Genomic DNA, 23,889 nt, shown 5'->3' with positions numbered 1-23,889 from the left:
CCCACAGCATCTTTTCTGTGTCAGTTTTTTTTCTTTTCCAGCATCAGTAAACTTAAACAGTATGATTACTGAGGTCCAGCAGGCATAGGGTGATGTGGAGGGTCTTTCAGGAAGTGTGGCTGTGTGGCACTGTGATTAACAAAGTGTAGAGTCTCTATGTATGTGTGTGTGTGTGTGTGTGTGTGTGTGTGTGTGTTTATGTGTCACTGGGGGTTAGGAAGTGGACATGTGTTTGCTGCCCTGCATTCCTGTAGAGTGAGCTGCAGCCGAGGGATAATGAGGCGAACATATGTGGGGAACCGTTTCAAACACACATGTACACACATGTGCCTCACGTCTCCCTCACTTTCTTTACTCTATTCATCAATTCTCCCCAACTGCACTCCTGTCTCCTTTTCACTCACTCACTGGGTTTGGGTTATTGAACTCAGCTGGGCCAAACATCTGGTCCTGACTGGTCCCAACAAGAGAAGGAAAATCAACAAATAGAACACCAGGATAAATTGGTATATGTAACAAATGCATCACTGTTTGGCTGGTTGCTTTCTCATCTTCTCTGCTACCATAAAAAAAGAGTGCAAATTTCATATTTAATGACTCAGCTCCTCGGATCAACTACAATGACCTCATTTAGTTCTTTAAAAGTTTTTTTATGCTGTCTGCAGAGATGACATCATTTGAAACAGCTGCTTATTAACAACATCCCGTGATTTGTTTTAATGTTTCATGTATCATCTCAACGATATACCATCATCAGTTAATTTGGAACTGCACAACATGTATAAAAAAGTTTTCATTAAATAAACTGGAAATTAAGGCAAAGGTGATTCTTTGAATGAGGCGGTTGGCCACAAACTGGTATCTGGCAACTGTCTGGCGCTGTGCTGACACTAAATGTGACAGGCCGGTCTGTGGTTGCACTGCTACAGAGGTGGCCAACAAATAAATGGGACATGCAATTCAATACAATCACAACCAGCCTAAAATCAAGAACCCAAACAGCAAGTGTACAATACAATGTAAGACAGAAACCTCTTTTACACAGAGACACCATTATAAGGCCACCGTAAAGTCCCTTCTTTATGCCTCTGTAGACAGCATGCTGGCATTGCAGAAGCAAAAGAGACATGATGTTTAACAGCATCAGCCACTACAGTGACATATGACATATGCATCGGCAGCACTTTCTAAACAATATCTATGGCATACCATGGCAATAACAATCATTTACCTGCCCTGTTATATGGCAGCTGATCTTGTCCTCTGCTCAGAAATTAAAGAGCCCCCAGGTCTCATTATTTTACAAGGTACAAGGCAGATTTACACAAATGCTAAATCTGCCCTGTAACTACCTCCCTTTTCTGCTTAAAGGTTAAAGAAATTGAAACTTGTCCTTGATCCTGCTATATCTTTCTAGTTGAAGGATGAGTTGATTAAAATCAAGTGTTCTATGAAAATTCCTGCTTGGGCATGTTTCTGCTGATGGCACCATACAATTCATGCAGTGCATTTTTTGAATTTGCATTGCAGTCTTGTGTCCAGTCGGCTCCCAACAAGGTCCACCCATCCAGTGCAACAGCTTGATCCAGGATTTTAGGGGTTAACCATGTCTCTGTCAAGATGTACGCAAAGCAGTCTCTGAAATCCCAGTTGCTGAATGAGCCTCAATAACATCTCATCCACATCATTCTTCTGTGACTGGACATTAGCCAGAAAAAGGCTTGGTAGAGGAACAGCTCTCTGTCCAAGCCGGGTGAGCCTTGCTCTCTTGCTGGCTCTTCTCCCTCTCTTCGTCCAGCACTTTTGGTTTAATTTCTCCTCTCTGATCTGACTGGTTGCACAGCATATGCCATTGGTGACCAACTTTTCCCAATGTTGATAAGTGCTTCTCTATTGTAGAAAAGTCTTTCTTCAACAGAAGGATAGAGTGGAAAAAAAGAAAAATATGGCAAAAAAGTAGCAAGGATTTGAGGAGTTACGTGCTGCTGCATCTACACGCGCTGCAAATTTTTCCAATTTGCAAACATTTGCAGCTGCTGCTCTTCTTTAAGTTAGCTGCGAACTGCTTTTTAAAGTTTGCATGCATAACATGTCCATCTGTGGTCCTGTCCTACCAGCTGTCCCTGTTACACAAATGCTAAATCTGCCCTGTAACTACCTCCCTTTTCTGCTTAAAGGCTAAACAACTCTGTCCCCCCATTTTGTGACTGTACCTTTTATACAGAACAGTGAGTCTGCATACCAGTGCAACAGACCCACCTTGAACAGGCACAGCAAAAGGGGCTGGAGAAACACCAAGAATTACCACTTCCACAATGTTAATTAAAGAACAGTGTCATTAGGGCATAATAATGACAATCTAGTCCATTACTGTGACAATTTTCCCAGTAAAATGCAATATTTGCAAAGTGGTAATTTAAATCAAATCCTTCACATTTGATTAAACTGATAAAAAAGTGGGCTGGCTTAGAGGCTAGGGCAATATGCTAAACAATGAAATGTTCTTAGTGGTTATTGGGATGGCTTTATTGTGAGGGCATAGCATCCACATGCTGCCTCCTCCCTGGTTAACACTGTTAGCTCTGTCAGCACTGTGCCATTTGTTATGGAGTTAGCACTGTTAGCTGCTAGCTGCCAACTCAGCCACTCTTATGCTGAGAGCCGTGTTCAGACAACTCATACACTCTGAATTTCACAGAGAGTCCAGTTAATTAAATTGCCTTTGAGGTAAAACTGTGTAGTTTAATTTAACATATAAAAATAGTCTGTGGAAGGTAACTGTTTGGTCTGCTACATCTGGACAGAAGTTGAATATTAAAGCTCTGTTTTTTTTTGGACTGAATTCAACCTGTTGATTCAAGAAGAGTGATATTTATAAGGTGGAGAACCCACTTTTACTGCAGGAAATCTTTAAGCAGCAGTTCTCATTGCTATTACATACTGCAGCAGATGTTTTCCAAACTGATGGAGAGAGCGAGGCAGGCTCAGGCTCCAGACCAAAATGACTTAGTGTGTATAATAATCTGAGAATGTTCCAAGAACGGCCTGTTCTGTCATCTACACAGCGATTTGGATGATTGAACTGTTTGGTTTAAAGTGGACGAGCATTAGCTTCAGCCAGAAATGTTTCCACAGGAATACTAATATTCTCCCCAACTTTTACAGACAACTTTCTAATGTGTTGCACTGCTGCAACAACATAATACAGCATACTGTATACATAGCTGAATCCTGCAAGCCGCACCCACTTTCTCCTCGCTTAAGTGAAGCCAAAATCCACAGTGTTTGCAGTCTTTCATGTTTGAAAAGATTCATGCAAATACAAATTTATAGTCTCTTAAATTATTTCATGATTTCACATTACTATGATATTAATGATGAATACATTTTATTACTCACATTTAATCTACACCCAAATAATGCATGGTGTTTATAGGACGGTGGGATTTTAAACATAAATCTTCAGCAGGAGAAGCGTGCAAACTTGCTTAGTAAACTGATAAGCTCCCTTCACTGCTTATTTTATCTACCAAAGATAAAGAGCACAGAGTTTATGTTCAGTTGTCATGCTTTTGTGGTTAACTACCACCCAGAACTGGCCTAAGAATAGGAAACTGTGCATACCACACCTCACCAGATGGGTGGGATGTCCTCTGTTCCTCTATAGTCATTTTTAAAAGATTTGTCATTATAACATTGGTAAAATTAGTTTATGTGGATCAGATAAGTAGCTGTAAATTATGAAAACCTATTTTATTCAAACCATGTGCTTTTTATGCAGGGTCATCATACCAATGAAATGAAAATGTAACACACACTGAGCACCATCAGTGACTGTGGATCCCACAGGCAGCCTATGAGACGGAGAAGCATTACATCATACATGAACTCATACAAACTGAAAAGCACTTTCTCATGGAGGCATATTGGTAAGCAAGTCACTATGGAAGCCACCTGGATAGTCGACATTTCCAAATTAAAGCTCATCAGTCATGAATTAAACCAGCTATCCAGCTGAAACAAGCTTTAGCTCCGACACACAAACACAAACTGATGAGCTCCAGTTAGAATCAGCTCAGTGAGTGAGAGAACTGTGATTTTTACCAAATTCTTTGAATGATTTTCTTACTTATTATTATTATTTTAAGATTGGATTTCAAACATCGCTAAAAAGATTCATTTAAATGTTTACGTTTTTCTTTCCTTTTTGGAAAGCAATATTGTTATCCACGTAGGTTGGTGTGAAATACTTGATTGAACCTGCGCTATATTGGCAATGTTTGCGCAGTCATGTCAGAAATCTCAATAAAACCAGCTGATGAAATGTTGGTTCTTTTAACCTTTGGGAAATATATGGGTTTTTCATGCCTTTTAATAAAAACCATCTATCCATTGCCAAAGCTGGTTTTCATGTGGTTCAAGCATCTTGTACTGTTTAATCCCCTTATTGCTTCTTTGTCCCCACATCGTTTTTATTCTTAGGCCTTTATCTGAAAACAAAAGTGCTCTGAATTTAAGCTGCAACCCACTGCAAATGAAAATTTGATCATTCCAAATTCCCAACTTTCAATCTAACTGCAGCACAGTGCATCTGCTTTAGAAATATGGACGCCCACAGCAAACTCATGTTTGTAAGGCAAGTCTGAGCTTCACAAGCATCTGCAGACCTCAATTTCCACGGCAACATTAGTGAAAACAGAAGTGTATAAAATAAGTCAACTGTCTCATCTTTGCTCATTCAAGTCGCCTAACATGCAACAGCTCGAAATTGTGTAAATAGGTGCAGAGCCTATAATAATATGTACTACCACAATCAACAGAATAAAACTTTAGAACTTGTATGCGATTATTTTACTGTGGACAGAGAAAGAGATATGCATGCTAGCAAAGACTTCTGTCAAGCACAAATCAACTAAACAGAAATGGTAGCTACAATATCATTCCTGCATATTTCACAACACAAACACTACTTAAAACACTACATGAAGTAACTAATTTTTGAAAAAGTAATTTTGCGTGCTTCACTGTGTGCGATGCTGCATTACTGTGTTGCACTTATACATGTCTGAAGTCATGTTTAATGGATTGCAGCAGTTTTTGGTGGACAATCAATTACCAATCGATGAGAGATTGCTATATACTGTAGTCTAGTCTATGTCGCTTTACTTAAATCATGATACAACTTAAATACCTGGGAGTAACAGCTTGTTCTGCATAATGAGATACCTAATTTGCGATTTTTTTGCTAGCAACTAAGCTCGCAATCATATGTTGTAACCAAGCTAATCTAAACTATAGCTCTCTCTTCATACTTTTTAATTGTTGTTTTATCATAAACCATTGCGTAACAACTAGAAGAGAAACACAGAAGAGCAGGATATTAAGATTTTGGCATGAAGAACACTAAAAGTCCTCTCATCTCGATGTCAAGTGTCTTACTCCTGAAATGACCTTGTGGGTAATCTCTGACCCCATTTCTCCAAATTTCAATACAAAAATGTTTAATAGCGCCCTCTAGGGAGCAAGATCTAATGAATGCAACAACCAGTCTTGTTCTTCCTTGCTACCCTTAATTTTGCTTTGTTATTGTAGCTGTTTTTGGGGTTAAATTGTACGTAAAGTACTTTGTAAACAATGTTTATAGAAAAAGTGCTACAACAAATAAAATAATACTAATACTAATAATTGATTGAATAAAAGCATTAGGGCCTTCAGGTTATTCTTGTACTTCAGGAGAGGCATGAAGTACATGCATTACTTCATAGGTAACCATTTTTTACTGCATATAAATTTATAGACAGGAAAGAGGGAAGACATTTACACAGATGGACTCTTTTAAATAAAAAGGAAACACAAGCTTACTACGCCCATATGCTTCATGGCAAGATGGTATGATAAATGGTGGCAGTGTGCAGCAATGTGTGTGTGTTTGTGTGTGTCTGTGTGTGTTCTTGTGTCTATATTGTGTTGGGTAAGCTGCATGTGCTTCACATATGAGGCTCTGTGTCGGCTCTCAGTTATTGGAATTTGCAATACAGACTCCATAAGCAGTCAAACTCTTCTCTCACACGCAACACACAACATGCACACATACAACATTCAGTCTGGACACATCTCCCACCTTTAACCACTCTGACGAGACCACCTACACCCTGACCACAACCCCCAACCTCACTTAATGTTTAGTCAGCAAGAGATTGACAATATTATCTGGGTAAAGAGGACAGCAACAACTACTCGCTCTACTCTGTATTATCAGCTGAGAAAATCGTCCAGTGGTGCACAGTGCAGGGACTGTGGGAAAACCTCAGGAAATGATGTCGGAAACTTTCCAACATATAACAAACTATGCAGGCAGAGATTTTATGGAGGATCACAAAAAGTCACAATCATCCAATGTTAGATGCCATTCTTTAAAAAAAAAACCAACTCATGTAAAATTAAAAATCTAGATTTGGCTTTATACCCAAAAAGTGTTTACTTATTTCTTTGGCTGAGGCTGCCAGTCTCAAGAACAGAAGATTTTGTGAAGATTATGTGTCTCTCGCTGTACTGTAAGCTTTTGGCCATCACTGTTTCTGAAATTGTGTTTAAAAATGAACTGCTGCCATGAGTCGAAAAAGGAGTCTTCTCTCTTATGCAACAAAGTGGGTTTTTTTTCTGCGCTGTATGCTGATGAGTTTGCAAAATAGAAGTAAAGGAAATACAAGACAGCACAATCAGCATCTGTGTGTGTGTTTATGTGTGTGTGTCTAATGAGAGGGCTGGAGGTCTAAGCCTTGCTTGTAAACAGGCCTGTAAATGAATCTAACGGCTTCCTCAGTCATCTAGCCAAACCCACATGTACCATATAAGTCTGTGTTGGATTTAGAGACGATTTCTCCGCCCAGCAACAAACAAAGTCTTCACACAGCTGGGAGGTCCAAACCTCTCTGCACATTCTTCCTCTTTCAGTCAGTTGGTCCTTCAAGCTATCCAATAGTTTTGTTTGAGGCTTACTTGTTGAATAAAGACTTTAAAAATGCAGATTTTATGGAACAATAAGGGCATTGCAGCAGCATGTATTTAAATAAAAAAATCAGATCACAGGATTTCCCCAGTTTAGTGACATGGAGCCACTGTAATCCTCGACCTGCCATGCAGACCCTTTAGTCAGCCCCGAGCTTAGTGCAGCAACAGTAAAAACACAAATTAGCCAATACTTACTAGTCAACAACCTAAAATTTCAGAATGTATCCATACTGCCAATATTTTACCTTAAAGATGATTAATTGAGACAGAGCTGTTCACATTTGCCAATACTACAATAGTATATGTCTGTTATCTTAGAGGGCACGTTAAGAATCAAGAAAACAACCTTCTGCCCTTTTAGCTTCTCTTGCTCTAGAGGCCACCATCCTCTAGAACATTACTCAGTAACATAGCATTAAAGTAACATTGTTTTAGAATCATAAATAAAATTTGAAACATTAAAAATATCTCTGTCAACCTATTTCAACACAGTTCTCTGATGGCACATTCACTTAAGCCTTTATTAATTGTTTTTTTTAGCAGCAGAACATGCTGTGAACAAAACATTGACACATAATCAGATGAAGTAAGCCCCCAGGAACAGCCACAGGCACTGCCGCCAACTTTAAAAAGTGGCCAAAGTGAAATTGCAACCTCTGGGTCCATCATATAATGCAATGAGGCCCAAAAAGACCTTTTCCCAATAGACTTTCATTGTAAAAGATACATTTTATCCCCATTCAACCTAGCTGTAGGCACAAGTAGTGCACTTGCTCAATGGGTCCTGATGTAGAAGATCGAGGTAATTACAAACCATGGATATTGAGCTTTATTGGTGTCATGTGCCACTGAGCAACTTTTAAAGGTATAAAGCGGCCCCACCTCCAATGCTGTTCTCTTTAAACACCCATGACACGCAGACTATATAACAAACATGTAACTGCTGCCTCTTAACATATTCAGCAAATGCAGAACAGCATTAACATTCATTTAGAATTGTATTTTTTGGCCACCTAATTCATACAAATGTAATTTTTGCTGTCATTTTAGCTCTGTTTTGGTCTCCACCCACTCCTGAGGGAAAATGCCAGATCTCTGGTTGCTAAACGCACCGCTGTATCCATTAACGTGACGTGAACATAAGCAAGCAATACAATAAGCTGACAGATATTAAAATGCTACATAGAGCGTCACCATAAGTAACCCCTTTAACATTAGATATACTGGTTGGGTAGTAATCTTTCAATTGTTAATGTTCACTCCCAAGGTGCCACAAAATGCTGCTTATACAGTAGCCCTCAAAGTCAGACACAGACAAACAACAAACCCTTAGCATACAAGCCACTCTGGGCTTTCAGAAAACTCCAGTATAAACCCATTTGTATCATTATTAGACATTCAGAAGAACAGAGGTTGAATAAAAAGCATGCAAGTCTGCTTAGGGTGGATGGAACAGGCGGTGAATAGGTCCAACACGCACAGGACTTTGAGCCAGGAGACCAGTGTTTGTATGTGAAACTAAAAGTCAACATTGAGTTACTTTGTCATTTCAGTCATTAGTCATGTCTATGCGGTGTTATTACAGCATCTAAATATGACAAGCTGGGGTGAGATCACAGTAAAAATATTGAATAGTACTGCTAAAATCTGCTAAAAAAGTAAACAGACAAAACAGCAAGTGTCCCCTAAAATGAGTCCCAGACCTCTTAATTTCTCTATTTTTTTCCCCTGCAGTTTCAAATAAGTTTTTCTAAAATAGAAATGGAGAACAAATCATGAAGCTGCTGAGAACCATCTGTAAATATTAGCAGTTCTAATGCAGACCACTGACAGCAGTGGGTGAAATTAGAATGAGATTCAAAGAGGGTTTTGGTGGTTTCACCAGTTCATATCTAATCTGTGTAATTGTGCTGTATGCCACTATAATTAAGAGTCTGTGGACAGAGGAATATAATGTGCGAGGGGTTCTGAGCTCGTCTATGTGGCTGCCATGACACCGCAGGGAGCTTCATTGCAGTTTGTTTTGAGTTATGGTTTCCAGGGCAGAGTTTAGTTCTGAGGAGAGGAACGGCCAGAGCTTAATGATTCCACCAGTCAGAGACTTGCTGTTTTTAAACCGCTGCAAACATAATCCTCCTAACTATATGACAGTGTAACTCCTAAACTAACTGTGAATTACTGTCTTTCTTAGGATCCAAAAGAACTCATATTGTCTGAACCAGAACAGAAAAACTCCACAATGACAAATTTCCAGTTTTAACATTCTTTTGTTATTTTTTTCCATGTCCGTTTTGCATTTTTCCACTTCATTTACATCCTCTTAGCTCCCCAATTCAGTGTCTGAAAGTAGTGATGGAAAAACTGACTTTAGCTATCTGCAATTAAGGGCAAAAAACAGCTCGTCTTGCGGTTAATGCAACAAAAGCACCTTCAGAGTGGTTCAGTCCACCGTGATGCGCCAGTGAGCCTTTCAGGTGCTCACGTGCCATCTGGCTCTTCAGTGCCTCCTCCTGCAGCATTACCACCTGCCAGCTGGAAATTCCTAAAAATCTACATCTGTGTCTTCTCAATTGGTTGGGAGAGACTAGTGAGTGTTCACTAATACAGATTGTGCAGTGTGTCATGTTTTAAGATGTGTTTTTGTTTAAAATACCAATATTGCTACTGCTGGTAAATCTTTGCTTCATGTTTGATGACTGTGCGTCATGGCTCTGAGAGGGAGGAATGCAGCAGGGGTCTGCTTTAAGTGTACGAGGACAACTGATTTACAGGCCTAACAGAGTGCAGTAAAACCGAGAAAACTAGAGAGGAGAATAAAGTTTGTGGTGAAAGGTTAGAGCTAATACCACATTAATAGAGGAGAGCTTGCAGGCAGACAAGTGTCAGAGCAGCTGAGGATGAGCACTAATTGGTTACAAAAGCTCCTCTGTAGCAATGGCCACCATAAAGGTCACAGACAAGTTGAACATGTTTAAAAGAATATTTCAACATATGCTTATTCACTTTCTTGACAAGGGGAAGATGAGAAGACTGATGCCACCTGTATTTGTCCGTTATACTGTGTTCCACTTAGTCAGAGGTTAGAGCTAGGAAAGACGTCGCACCCGAGTTCTAGTACAAGAAGTTGAAAAACGAAGACACTGTCAGCATTCCTAGTTATTGCCAGGTTAGCCATTGTTGGTAATACCAGTTGATAACAACAAATTACCCTGCAGTTTGTACATGGGTTAGGGTTAGGGTTAACAACATAGCTAAATGTCCACATATAAGTTGGAAAGGATGGTGTGTGTGATTGTTTTGATAAGACACAAATACAACAGAAATGCTAAATAAACAGTACTTCACGACAGCTTTCGATACTGTTAATGCGCCTGTTAATGTATCTTGTATTGGGGGAGCTATCTGTGACTTTCCGAGTCCAAAATCAAATGTCGGGATATTCTAGTTGGAATTTCAGACTGGGAACTCAAACTCTGACTTTTCAGTTCAAACTGAATGCACCAATAAGCTAACAACATGTTAGCTTGGATAGCTTAGCATAAAGACCAGAAACAAGGAAACAACTAGTCTGGCTCTGTCCAAAAGAATAAAGAAATACCAGCTCCTTGTGGCTCATTTTTTGAACAAGTTGCTTGTTTAAAACCATAACCATAACCCAAAACAAGTTCTGTGACTATCTCTTCACCAGACAGAGCCATGCTAGCAGTTTGAGTTAGCTAAGCTAGCCATCTCCTGGGTCCTACTTCATTTATAAATTGGCTTGATTTCTTTCAAAGACATGGGAAGAAGGTAATGCAACAGTGAGAAAAGAAAAAGTAAAAGACCCAAATATTCACATGAAATCAGTAAAAAAAAGTGTAAGAAAATTACCTGAAATTAGGAAAAAACATAAAACAAAGAGGAAACACAGTTTATAAAACAAGGTGAACAAGACTTTGAAAAAGTGCTTTAAGACAAGAATAATAATAATGTAACATAATTTCAAATATGTAATTATGAGTTATAAATATATTTCCCCTGGCTTTTTTAAAATACAACTTTCAAAAATTATTAATTTCTTAAAATTTTTGGAACATTTCTTGCCAACTTTCTCATTGCCTTTTTTTCCCCATTTTTTGGAAAAAATAGCACCAATTTGCTCAGGGTTTAAAGGTGTAAATACTGGTGAAAGGTGTCTGAAAGCGGTGCAAGAAAAGTAATGTTTCAAAGGGTTAAAGGACCAACATGAGAGTGGTAACTCTAAATATTTCAAAATGTCAAACTATTCTTTTAAGATGGTGTGATTTAGCAGATGGGTTGCTTGTATTGTGTTTACAGCCTCTCCGGAGCAACACAGAACAAGTTTAGTTTCCATCATGACTTCCTGAGCACGTAACAGACCGCCCGCTGGTCGTCATTGGAACAAGCTTACACACACTTTCATAGTCAGTACTCATCCCTAAAAGGACCTCTGTCTGTGACCGCCTCTGCTAACTGTTGATCCAGACATTGCACAAGTCTGATCAGACCAGCAAACACACTTAAAGCACCTAAAAACATTGTGTCACCTGGAAAATATGGTAGCAGAATTAGTAATGGTAAAATGTGGGCGCGCGCGCGCACACACACACACACACACACACACACACACACACACACACACACACACACACACACGCACGCACGCACACACACACACACACACACAGTAGCTTACTTTGAATATTTGAGTGCCTGTACTTAAGTATTTTGAGGATCATATCTTTTCACTCACAGTTTTTCATGAATTTATTAAATTTAATACTTTTATTTGCTTTTATTTGACCCAAAGATTGATATATTGAACAAAGGTGGCCAAATCAGTTCATAAAAAAAGGCTGATCTAGGAAAATCATTCCCAAAGAGGTCCCCTGATGATTAACAGGATTGGAATTAATCAAAAGCACATATAAAGACACATAAGTCATATGTTTTTGTTTAGACTTTTTCATGATCATTGCTAGTTTCTTCTTTTAATTCTGGTAGCAGAAAGTGACGGTGGCCATCTAAAATGATTTAAATATGACTGCAAATAATTCTGTGTTTTGCATTCATAGACAAATGGAATCTTCACACACATTTTCCGGTTATTACATATCTCATAATTCTGACTGCATTTATCTGAAAGTTTTATGATCTTTATCTCATCTTTGCAGGAAAATGATATTGCAATTATGAGAAAAGCAAAGATAAAAACAGTTTTCACCATTTGAGTCAACAGAACACAATGACTCCACTTCACTGGTATTCTTTCTTGGTTTACATTTACACGGAAATATAGAGTGTGTTAATGATTAGTATGTCTGGACTGGGTTCTTTTTGTATTTACAGGGGTTTTGTAGATAGCACATTCTGAACTCAACTTTATGTAATAGCTTGTTTTTACACTGTACATAATAGATATGTGCATACTTTACATTACATAGGTACATGCTGTACAGAGATGTGACATTACATGCTTTTTTACTACAGTATCCCATTGGTTTACTGTCCATTTATCCAAATCTATGTGCCCTTTGCTGCTGTTTGCACCATCTGGTTAGATGCTAAACTACATTCCACTGCTACTTACTTTTGACAATAAAGTTGAATGTAACGAGAATGTAACTAAAGCTGACCAAAGATGTTTTGACAGTTTGTGTTACTTATAAAAACTCAAAAAAAAAAAAAAAAAAAATCAAAGAAGAAAAAAAAGAAGTTACATAGAGCAGATATTCTCCACTCAATTCAGTCTGGTAACATGTGACATATTCTTCTTTGTAGGAATAATTATTTGCTAAATAGCATGATGAATATAGCTAAATTTGACAAAATCAAACCAAACAAAAGTAGTGTATTTGTCGCTGCTCTCTTTAGATTGCCTGTATTTGGCATATTCAGTATTGCAGCAGTATTTCTGGTAGCACATTCTGACCTGCTTGAGGTTGCTCCAGCCGATAGCTTATAATGCAAAAGACACAAAACCAATAAATAAATGAGGAGATATGGTATTAAAAATCACAAGATATGGGAATCATATAATATTCACTCAGTTGCTTCACACTCAGCACTCAATGGTATGGGCAACAGAATTAGAAAAAAAGTGAATGGGATTCTGTTTGCAGGATTATGCCAAAAAAAACAACTGAATTTCTATTCGTAAAGGTATTAGTTTTGACTCCCATCAGCAGACTTTATCAATATTTTTTATGTCTCTACAATATCGGAGCTCCCCAGCTGGTTGGACAGATCCTCCAACAGAAGAAACTGTGAGACGACATCATGACACAACACAGGCCCAAAAAACAAAGTGTAGAAATGTTACACACAAATAGAAATCAACCAAGGTACAGTCCTTTAATGCACTATTAAAGGTCAAGTGTCGAGGTGACAAAAAGCTGTTCAGCACTGAATTAGCCACAAGCTCTACTGCTGCTGCCACTTAGGTCTCTGTGCCAACTGTACTTGCTCCTTCCATTAAATGTACTAATGCTGTGCCCAAACTTAACATGCATGTTTGGAATCTGCATATAAACAGCTTCACAACAACTAACAAGTGCAAAGAAATCCACCTGTATCTCATCAACACAGGTTTTACAATGCATCATGCAGGTACACTATATGTTTTTGTGCTAACAATACTTTTTACGATGTGACAAATATACTGAGAATATTTTATTATTAATTTCAAGAACATACAGTTGTAACAAAATAAATGTTGTAGTTGTTTATGTCAACATAAATGTAGTTTGCCTTCAAATATTCAGTAAAACCTGAACAAAAATCTCTCTTCTTTAGTTTGTAAACAATAACAGTGACTCATAGTGAGATTTAGATCTCAGTAACTGACATATTAAATATTGTCGCAGCTTTACAACAAAAATACAAGTAGACTGTATTTTCTTAATGTCCATTTTATTTTTTCTGTTTTGCAAATCAAATTTTGTGTTTCAGGATCATGGGCATCAGCTTTCATATCAAAGTTTCTTGCACCATGATTTGAAAGTTCTAAAAACTTTGATTTGAAATCTGCTTTAAAATTGCAGAATTTCAATAGTTTAGTCAAAACATTTTTATATTCACTGCGTGTACCGATGTGACTGTTCAACACTTTCCAGCTAACTGAGTCAGATGCTCTCATGGGAAAGCTACTGAATTTTGCCATTCATACGTGTTTCCCTTTCCCCTAAATACAGCTCAGTTTAACTGAAGTGTATTTCTCTGTACAGTCAGAAAAGAGAGGGTTTGTCACAGTTCCTATTCAGTAATAACACACAGATGTACGACCCTGCTGCGGCAGAGCTTGGAAAAGATGGAATGAGAGAGAGAGAAACCCATGGGAATGCACTGGTGGTATGAGAAATGTTTTGATCAGAACATTTGGCATCATGATAAAATAACACTGGTTTAGTGTACAAGTTCAAGCTTTGGCATCTTTTGAAGGTCCGTTTTCCCTTCAGTGCCTGGGTGTGTATCTACGTATTGAAGGCATACTGAATTAGATTCCTCACTTGTTTATAGCTGTAAGGATGAGCCTTTTGACTTCACAAGTAATGAGCTGCACAAAACAATATAAAAATCTTAAAAGGTCCTGTGTGTAGAATTTGGGGGGGGTAAGAGAAGTGAAATATAATATTGTGCATACATTTTCTTTTTCTTTCTTTCAGGTGATTATTTTCTTTAGTAAATAATCACCTGAAAATAAGAATCATTGTGTTTTTGTTACCTCAGCATGAGCTGTATATATCTACTCAGGGAGCGGGTCCTTGTTTATGGAGATCACCGTGTTGCACTGCCATGTTTCTATAGAACAGACAAGCAAAACATTGGTTCTAAATAGGGCCATTCACACATGCCGGCCCACTTAGTCAGCCATCCCTCTACAACAAGCTGTCAGAAAAACACAATCTTTTAAATGTGAGATGGCTTTATTAGGTGTTTTATATGTTTAAATCACTGGGTCTGTTTGTTTTGGAAGAAAGAAACTTTTATGGATAGTTTGGCTTCCAGTAAAAACGTGATGTACGTTTGATTTTAAGATATCAGAGAAAAAAAGGTAAGCACAAATTAAAAGGTGCTGGGTTAGGGGCCCCTCTCTAGAGAACCTAACGGTGTGGGAGAAACACTAATTTTCTTTTTCATTTAGTGTTTTTATTTGTTTTAATCACCTTGTTTTGGAGAAGTGACCTCTGCAGATAATTCAGCTCCTGGTAACAAAAAAACCCTCCTGAACAATTAACACTAAAGGAATCTTAACTGGGTGAAGCCGGTTTCGACATGCAGTCCCCACCACTAGATGCCACTAAATCTCCCTAAATCTTACACACTGCTCCTCTAAGTTGAGTCACTTTTTTTTTTTTACTAGATGAGTTTAGCCAGTCACTTACAATAACCATATTCTGTTGCATGTTCAGACGGTGGATCAGATGTAAATACTTTCAAGCACTCGCAGGCAGAAGACCCAGTCGTATGGCAGCTGTTGATAGGACAATTTGTTTCCATCCAATCGTAGGATCTTCATCCTGGAGTAGGACAAAGGTCCCACCTTTCTGCAGAAACTGGTCATGTTGAACTCTGTGGGGACAGACAGAAAGCAGATGCATACAGATCATACTTTATTATTAGAGACTCATAATTCACCCGTGACAGCCATCTGCTCATTGCTGCTTCGTCAAAGCACTGTAAAGACTAAACCACAGCTTTGATTTCACATCATTTACCATGTGTTCATATGTAAATTGTTAAGATGAAGTGCTTCAATCACATTGTGACATTTGGAATCTTGGAAAAGGACTGCCTTAAAGTAAAATCTAAAAGTATTAATCTTAATATATGTTTACCTTATATCTAATTGTTAAGTTTACTGAAATTTAGCTGCCTTTACTTCAGCTTGTGAAGTTGTTGCAACTTTAAAATGACATTTGGAATTACCTTGTCCTTTCTGTTAGTGACTTCAGTAAACCAAGTTAGTCTGAGTTAACTTGATCATCACAAAGTGGATTTTGCTAAAGATGAAGTTAGGAGATCTGCCAGTTCTGTCTTGTTGATATGTTAAAGAAAATACAAATATTACTGACTAGTTTGCAGCCAGCAGAATACAGATATACTGCACAGTAAACTTGGTTTACTGAGATTGCTAAAACTTAGAAAGATTGATTTAATCAAACTCGACATTTTTAAGTTGCAGCTACGTCACAAAATATACATTTTAAGTAAATTTAACAAATAAGATATAAAATAAACATGAAGTAAGATTAAGATTAATAGTTCTATTATACTTTTCAAGGAAATCTGTTTCCAAGATATTTTTTTAAGTAAAATCAGCTTGTCAGATTTTACAGTGCAGTCTGCAAATGTCCCTCTTCTTCTCGTAGATTATGCATTTCCTGAATGTCGTGCAGGTGCTGCAGTGAGGAAACCACAACGCCCTCTTTTGCTTTTTCACTTGACTTCAGTAGCAAAGCCTCCCTCAGGCCAGACTGTAGGCTTTGGCAGACAAGAACCGCGGTAGCCGTCATTCTGCTAGCTAGACGATGAGGTGTGTGTTATTGTGCAAGTGTTTTGCCGTCTGTCTGTCCCGTTAGTACACAGCCCCATTGTCTGCTGCTCCACAGATCGGGATCACACTTTCACTTTTTGCCAAAATTGCACGCCAGGTCATTGCTGCCTGATGGTCACGTGAGTCAAAATGGCTACAAGTCTGCTGCAGTGTTATTGAGATCCTATCGGCCAAAAAAGGTCAGAGTGATGGGGAGCAGACAGAGGGAGAGGGAGAGGGAGAAGAGGGGAACAGCATGTGCTTCTGGCTCATCTGGCACTCTTACCTCTGAATCCATCACAGATGTTTTCATACCACTCTTCTCTATTCTTTACTAACCTACTTTCCCCTCATCCAACCACCCAAATATTCCCTCTCCTCTCCTCCGCCCTCTTGCTTCTTCCATCTCCATGTCTCTGAGTCCCTCCCTTTATTCTCTCTCTTCTTCCATCTCCAAATCACCCCAGCCTGTCCTGTGTCCGTATGCAGTGACATGGCCGACTGTGTTTCTTTGCGGTTCACATACATTTTCCACATTTCTGCTTCTCCTTCACAACACAGTTTAGGTGTCAGACCTCCCCAGGCGGTCAGCCACATACTTCACACCGCTGTCACAAGATGTGAGTGCGTAGTAGAATTTTAAAATGTAGGAATATGTGCACATGTGTGGGGAATTAGAATTTCACAGACATGAAGTCATTGTCACCCTTACAGTCACAGTCTGAAAAGTGACTGCATGTTGTGCCTGTGTGTATGTCCATGTTGTCTTTGTGTATGTATGCATCTCACCTTGTATTTTATTGGCCTCCAGGTAGAGGTACTGCAGGGTGATGGGAACTGTGGGAGTGGTTGTTAGCTTGTTATAAGAAAGGTCCAGTTCCACCAAGCTGGAGAAGTTGAAGACCCCCGGGTGGAGGCCGCTGCTCTGTAGACCGCAGTGACTCAGACGAAGGTACTTAAGATTGAAAAAATTCACAAAACTGTCTTCATCCAGGCCAGAGAGAGTGTTGTTGGACAGATAGAGCTGCTGGACAGAAGGGGGTAAATGCGTCGGGACAGACGAGAACAAATTCCCACTGAGGTCCAGCAGGTTCAGACTGAGCAGACCTGCAAGATGAGGGGCAGGAATACAAAATAACGCACCCACGCACGCACACACGCACACACAAAATGCAAACTGAGAAACTTGTGTTATTTTTTTTAAAACTCAGGGTTCCCATACATTGTCCATTTCAAATTTCAGTGCTTTCCAGACCCAAATTTCCAGACTTCTGAGTATAATTTTCAGACCATATTTAACATCTAAGTGCATCGTAACTAAATGTTTATTACGTAAAAAAGTTTTAAAATCCAGTTGTTAACATGTTTGTGACATTCTGACTATGTATGGTACTATGTTGTAGTGTAGTTATATTTACTTGTGTGAACTTAGAAATGACAAGTTTAATTAAATCAATCTTTCTAAGTTTTAACAACTTCAGTAAACCAAGTATCCTGTAAATGTAAGTCAGACTTACCTGGTTTACTGAAGTTACTAACACTTAGAAAGAACAAGGTAATTTCATTTTTAAGTTGAAACAACTTCAAATAAATAAGTAAATATCACTATATCTTAAGTAAACTTAAATTAGGCACAAAGTAAACATACATTAATATTAAAAGTTGTATTTAGTTACATTTTTCTAGGAAAATGGTTTCCTAGATTGTTTTAACAAAAATCAACTTTTCAGATTTTACAGTGTAATCTCTCTCTATACAAAAAAGACACCAGCCAGAAAAAAAGGAAAAACACTGAAATGCCCCCTCTCTTTCCTTTCCTTCTCTCTCTTTTGGAAATGCTTCTTTTAAATGTTAGCTAAGCCTGGTTTTGCATGATGTCAACAGGTTCACAATAGCAGGATTGTCTTTCCACCCCAAAGTAGATTCTGTATGAATAAAGAAAGGAAATGACACATTACTCCACCTCTGAGTTCTCCCTCTGTGATGGTTTGCAATTGGTTTCCCTGCAGCAGCAGCAGCGTCAGGTTTTGCAGGTTCTGGAAAGCTCCGGGGCTGATGCTGCTGATTTGGTTGTAGGCCAGACGCAGCTGCCTGAGTCCAGCTGGTAGAGCGCTGGGCACTGATCTCAGGTGGTTGTGGTTGGCAAAAAAGTAGCACAGCTGTGTCTGGTTCTGCAGCGCGGCCAGGTCCAGCTTGTCGCTCTGCAGCTGGTTGTGGTCCAGGATGAGCCAGCGTAGATCAGTAATGTTGGCCAGAAAAGAGGAGGATAGGGATGTGATGTTGTTGCTCTGTGAACAAAAGGGAAAAAAATGCCTGACAGATTCTGACTTTTCACCCTTTCACAGTTAAACTAAAACATTTACATTGAAGTGCAGTGGAGGCCAGCTACTATGGAGCGTACAATGAAAAACCACTGTGGGTTAGTGGTGGACCACTATAAGGCCAACACACGCTCAGGGACCGTGTCAATGTTTGAGCTACCTGTAAAAACAGGTACTGAGTTCTGTCCGGCAGGCGGTCAGGGACGTCTGCCAAGCCTCTGTGGTCACAGTAGAGCGCCGTGGGCCACTGGATGGGGCAGTCACACTGCTGAGGGCAGGTCTGGGGATTGTTGGCTCGGAACCAGGCTGGATCTATCCGTCCCCGCAGGCTCACCACGCTGGGCTCACCCAGCAGGCGATTAATCCACAGAGGGACACCTCCATAGTCTATGTCAGCTACAGTGGTGGCTGAGGTAGAGTAAAAAACACACAGCAGCACCAACACAACACAGCACAGGGGAGCCATGGAGACAGAACCTGCAAATTAAACATCAAGACAAAATTATTTTACAGTCAAAGTCAATTTAAAAGTCATAACTCTGACTTTTTCAGCCTGTGAATGTTGTGTAACGTCTTCTGTGGCTCTGTAAGAGCTTGGTCAAGTTAAGAAATATCACACGAGTGTTTTGGCTTAAGCACAGGAACAACACATTTTTAACAGAACGCCCCGGGCCATTCAGATTGGAATCTCATGTAAGTTACCAGACTGAGAAAAGTCAAACAAAACCATAGACTGTACAAAAGAAGTGGATGTAGCCACCGTGACATCGCCCACTGGTTTGTGGACTACCACTTTAAAGCCTCAAGTTTCGAGAGCTGTTGAGGAGCGGGGGGACGGATCTGACTGAGAACCTCATGACACCGCACTGGTAGCGACTTGTCACTCACAATGTGGCAGAGCTCTAAAGCATTCCCTGCTTCATAATTTACCTATTTTACCCTTAATGGGAAAATACTTGACAAAATGAACATCACACTGTATTGATGTAGACTTAAAACTCGAGACTGAGACCATAAACTAATTTGGAAAATGTTTACTGAGAGAATAACTCAAGGGAGAAAAAGCGTCATTTTTGCATTGACATACATACTGTCAGACTTCTTTTTGCAATCCGTGTTAGTTATGCCATTAGCTTCCCATTTTTTAAGACCTGGAGATAACCCAATGACCGAAACATACAGTCAAGCTGTATAATGGGAATTGGAGGATTCAGGGTTTTTGGAGCTTGGTCCATACCTCTGCAGCATCAGTTTTGACCTTTCATATTTGTACATGCTAGCCATAATGCTTAGCAATATCTAACGGTCAGTTGATCTGCCTTTTTATTGCCATGAAAATGTGCACATACATATTTCACTGAGGATTAATCCAAATGGCATTGGTGATTCCACGACTCTCCCTCTAGCGCTACCAGCGGGTCAAACTTCCCACTTATCCAGGAAAATATCTTATAATCTACCAGCTGAAATGTCATGAAATTTAGCACATGTATTCATGTCCATCTCAAAATGAATTGCAGGCCAATTACTTCAGTGACCACTTAATTGTTTCTCCAGTGCCATCGTCAGGTCAAAGTTTAAACTGGTCCAATACTTTGGTTTATGTCTAAATACCAGTGAATACCATGACATTCTCCCATACTTTGCCTCTGATGTTGGCATGTTAACAGGCTACAGGTGAAAATGGTAAACATTACCAGATAAACATCAACATGTTAGCATTATCTCACTAGCATTGGCATGAGGCTCAAAGCTCCACTGTGTTTAAGTAGAGCCTCACAGAGGTGCTAACATGACTGCAGACTCTAGAGCCTTTAATCGTTTGCAGTTCTATACTACATTGCTAGAGTGTACCTTTAAAAAAAGATGCAACCCTTGGGTTTTGAAAATCATGGTGATAAATAGCTTTAGTGTGAGGTCATAAAAGGTCACTTTTTTCAACGAGCCTCTCCATGTCACATGTTCAAGGTCAAGGTCAAGGTCAAATTAATTTATATAGCACATTTAAAAACAACCAAGGTTGACCAAAGTGCTGTACAAAACTACAGGACAAAATAAATAGTGAATAAAAAAAAAACATAAAAGGCAGTATAAAACGCACAAGAAAAACAAACATACTAAAACAATTCATCAAATACAAATATGAGGGATGAACGGCTCAATGTAGGTCAAAGGCCTACTAAAGAATTAGGGTTAAATTTATGGATATTGCATGGCTGAAGTGCAGAGTTAGCTGAGATGGCTGCTTTTGCACACAAACTTCAAACTCCGGGGTATGACCTGATATTTTTTTCCCCTGCATGCACAGCTGTAGATGGTTACGGTAATACCCACAAAGTTGATTTCCACACACACGCACACTCATACACACACACACACACAGATTCAGTCACTGTATGACACAGCGGTTTTTGAGAAAGGTTTGCATCATCAGGATGTTTGCAATGTTGCATTTTACCTTTCCTACCTTAAGCACAGTCTTGCGGTACATGCTTAAGGTTTCCAAGAGATCAGCTACATTATGCAATCGAGCCTCGTCAAGCCAACCGTAATTAAACAGACGCATGACGCAGATTTTTACATTTCCAGTTTTGCCTGCCTTACAGAAGAGAGGAAACAGAGGCAGGCTAAAATCATCAACTGACACTTACCTGTTTAATCAGGAGCTGCAGGACGGAGAAAAGTTGTCTTAAATTCCCAGTGAAACCCGCTGGAGCTGCACAAAACTATGTGTGTGTGTGTGTGTGTTAATGCATCTGCATGTGTGTGTGCGTGTGTGTGTGTGTGTGTTTTCAGGCTACCGGCGATGTTTACCCACTGTCTGATACATTCCTCTCCTTCAAACGCTGCCCACATCCCAGACCCCAGACCTCCTCCATAATCTTCCCTAACTCACTTCTTCCTTCTCCCTGCCGTCAGCCCTTGGTAACGGGTGAACCCACAACATTTGGTGACAACATGTTTGCTTGTACCATGGCGATGACACACACAACAAGACAAAAACTGCTGAAGAAGGGAAGAGGAAAGAAGTCAAATTATGGCAAAAGGGTTTCTGGGATTCTGACGGTGCAGAACTTTCAGTGAGAAAATTTTGATAAGCATTCAAGTACACATATTTGTGTGTGTGTGTGTGTGTGTGTGTGTGTGTGTGTGTGTGTGTGGCTGGTTCTACAGTATGTGCTCTGCCTAAAGGCATTCAAGCCACAAAGTACCTGGGGAGCCAAGGAGACCATTCTGTGTGTGTAAGTGTGTATCCTTGTGTGTTTCACTGTGTGTGTGTGTGTGTGTGTGTGTGTGTGTGTGTGTGTGTGTGTGTTGAAGGAAGAAACTTCTTGCAAGTATCTGAGCAGAGCAGAAGAGAGGAAAACGATTCCAGATTCCTTTACCCCCTTCCCAAGTATGAGGGGAGCACTGTGAGAAAAAGAGCATGGTGGACAACAAGAGGGAAAAGTGAAGACAGTAGCCTATTTCCCATTCAGAGCATGAAAGAGCGCCCTCTAGGAAAAACACAGGGGATGACACCCACAGTTGAGCCAAACATATGACATAATGAGCCCATTCAAGCCCATTTCTACTAGGGTAATAAAAAAATAATAAAAAATAAAGATTCTCGAAGTCACTATGATAAGAACGTTTCTGAAAAATAATGACATTATGAGTATCACAAAACAGGAAGACACTTCAAAATCAAAATAATGGGTTCATATTTCAAAAATACGAAACTTTCTAGAAATATCTAGTATGGCATTAGTATTTTTAAAATAATAAGTATCTCAAAACTATAAGAAACTTTTACAAAATGAGTTAGTATCTCCAAATAATTACTTATTATCTAAAAATAATGAGAAACTGTCTCAAATAAAACTTTGAGGTACTAACAATTTTTCAAGAAGGTTGTTCAAAATATAGAGATAAAAACTATTTCTTAAAAAAAAGAGAAGAAAATATTTTTATTAAAATGACTTAAAGGCTCTTTTTTTGCTAAATGAAAAGTTAAGGGATCACAGAAGTTACAAAAATCCACCCCGATGGAGACATGAATGTACCAAATGAAACAGCAATTAAAAAAATTATTGAAATATTTTAGTCAAGACCAAAGTGGGGGACTAAAGATTGCCTGACATTGCCGTGCCACTAGAGCGTCAGAAAAATTATAAAATAATATAATTTTCTATCTGTGGCACTGTGTTAGCTTCCTTTATTCCCACTGCTCCTTGTTTGTAAGGTAACTTGTCAAACAGCATCACATTTTTTGTAACTGATTTCTAACTGGTTGAGTAAAGGTTTCTGGAAACGAGCTTTAGCTGGTACACTGTGTCACCAGCTTCCTGTTGGCAGCTCCTCGCCATCATACACACTCTTTGCTCTGTCTCCATCTGGTTTTCTTATAAACAGGAGAAGGAAATGGAAAAGGCTTCCTACAATCCTCTGCTGGCTCTGATCCCTCTGCTCCAGAATGACACCTTTCACTGAGATGTTACATGCTCTGTCTGTGCACAAATATTCACTTCACTCACACATTCAGTCAGTGCTGACTGGAATTACTGTTTATGCTTCATGAATATTAATATTTTCCCTTTGATTATTTAAATGTGTTTTTCATTTACTGTCAAATTAAATTTGAATCACTGACACTGGCAGTATAATTTCTTTCTCACCCCATGTGTGCAGAGATCCAACGTCCCAAAGTTGCACATAAGTGGGACGTGAAATAGAACGGATGGGAGGATACAATCAGATACTTCTGACTTTACTGATGATAAATGAAAGATGAAGAGGACGAAGGAAGAGCTAAATGCTATATTGAAACTTAAGAGGGTAAGTAAGAGGGAGTAACACAACAGAGAAGTTTTCAAACAGGGGCAGACATCAGATGTGAGATAGAAACTGCAGCCCTGGAGCATCCTGGCTCAAAGAGAAACTGAGCCAAACCCACTATTTTCCTAAGATGAACCATCTACTTCCTTAAGGACAAAATCTAACAGTCCCCTAACTGACATTATACCAGTGAGGGCAAGTGTA

The 23,889-nt window shown here is 39.2% G+C and overlaps 1 protein-coding gene across 3 annotated transcripts in view; it reads right to left on the bottom strand.

The window, feature by feature from the left end:
* Positions 1 to 13,340: 13,340 nt before the first annotated feature.
* Positions 13,341 to 23,889, bottom strand: part of LOC121951287 (lumican) — a 48,318-nt gene continuing 37,769 nt past the window's right edge. The window contains exons 1-5 of one of the 3 annotated variants that reach the window (XM_088085020.1): positions 21,669 to 21,808; positions 19,028 to 19,344; positions 18,510 to 18,834; positions 17,336 to 17,653; positions 13,341 to 15,582 (exon numbers count right to left, since the gene is read on the bottom strand). In XM_088085020.1, coding sequence (XP_087941146.1) covers positions 15,431 to 15,582; positions 17,336 to 17,653; positions 18,510 to 18,834; positions 19,028 to 19,344; positions 21,669 to 21,723 — 1,167 coding nt within the window. In that variant the 5' untranslated portion in view covers positions 21,724 to 21,808 and the 3' untranslated portion in view covers positions 13,341 to 15,430. The other 2 variants (XM_042497555.2, XM_088085016.1) reach the window with 2 other exon arrangements.

Source organism: Plectropomus leopardus, chromosome 2 (genome assembly GCF_026936395.1).
Source record: "Plectropomus leopardus strain MGB_pleo_1.0 chromosome 2, ASM2693639v1, whole genome shotgun sequence".
Classification (NCBI taxonomy): Eukaryota; Metazoa; Chordata; class Actinopteri; order Perciformes; family Serranidae; genus Plectropomus; species Plectropomus leopardus.
Note: the sequence above shows the minus strand (reverse complement) of the source record. Positions and strands in the feature narration are given on the sequence as shown.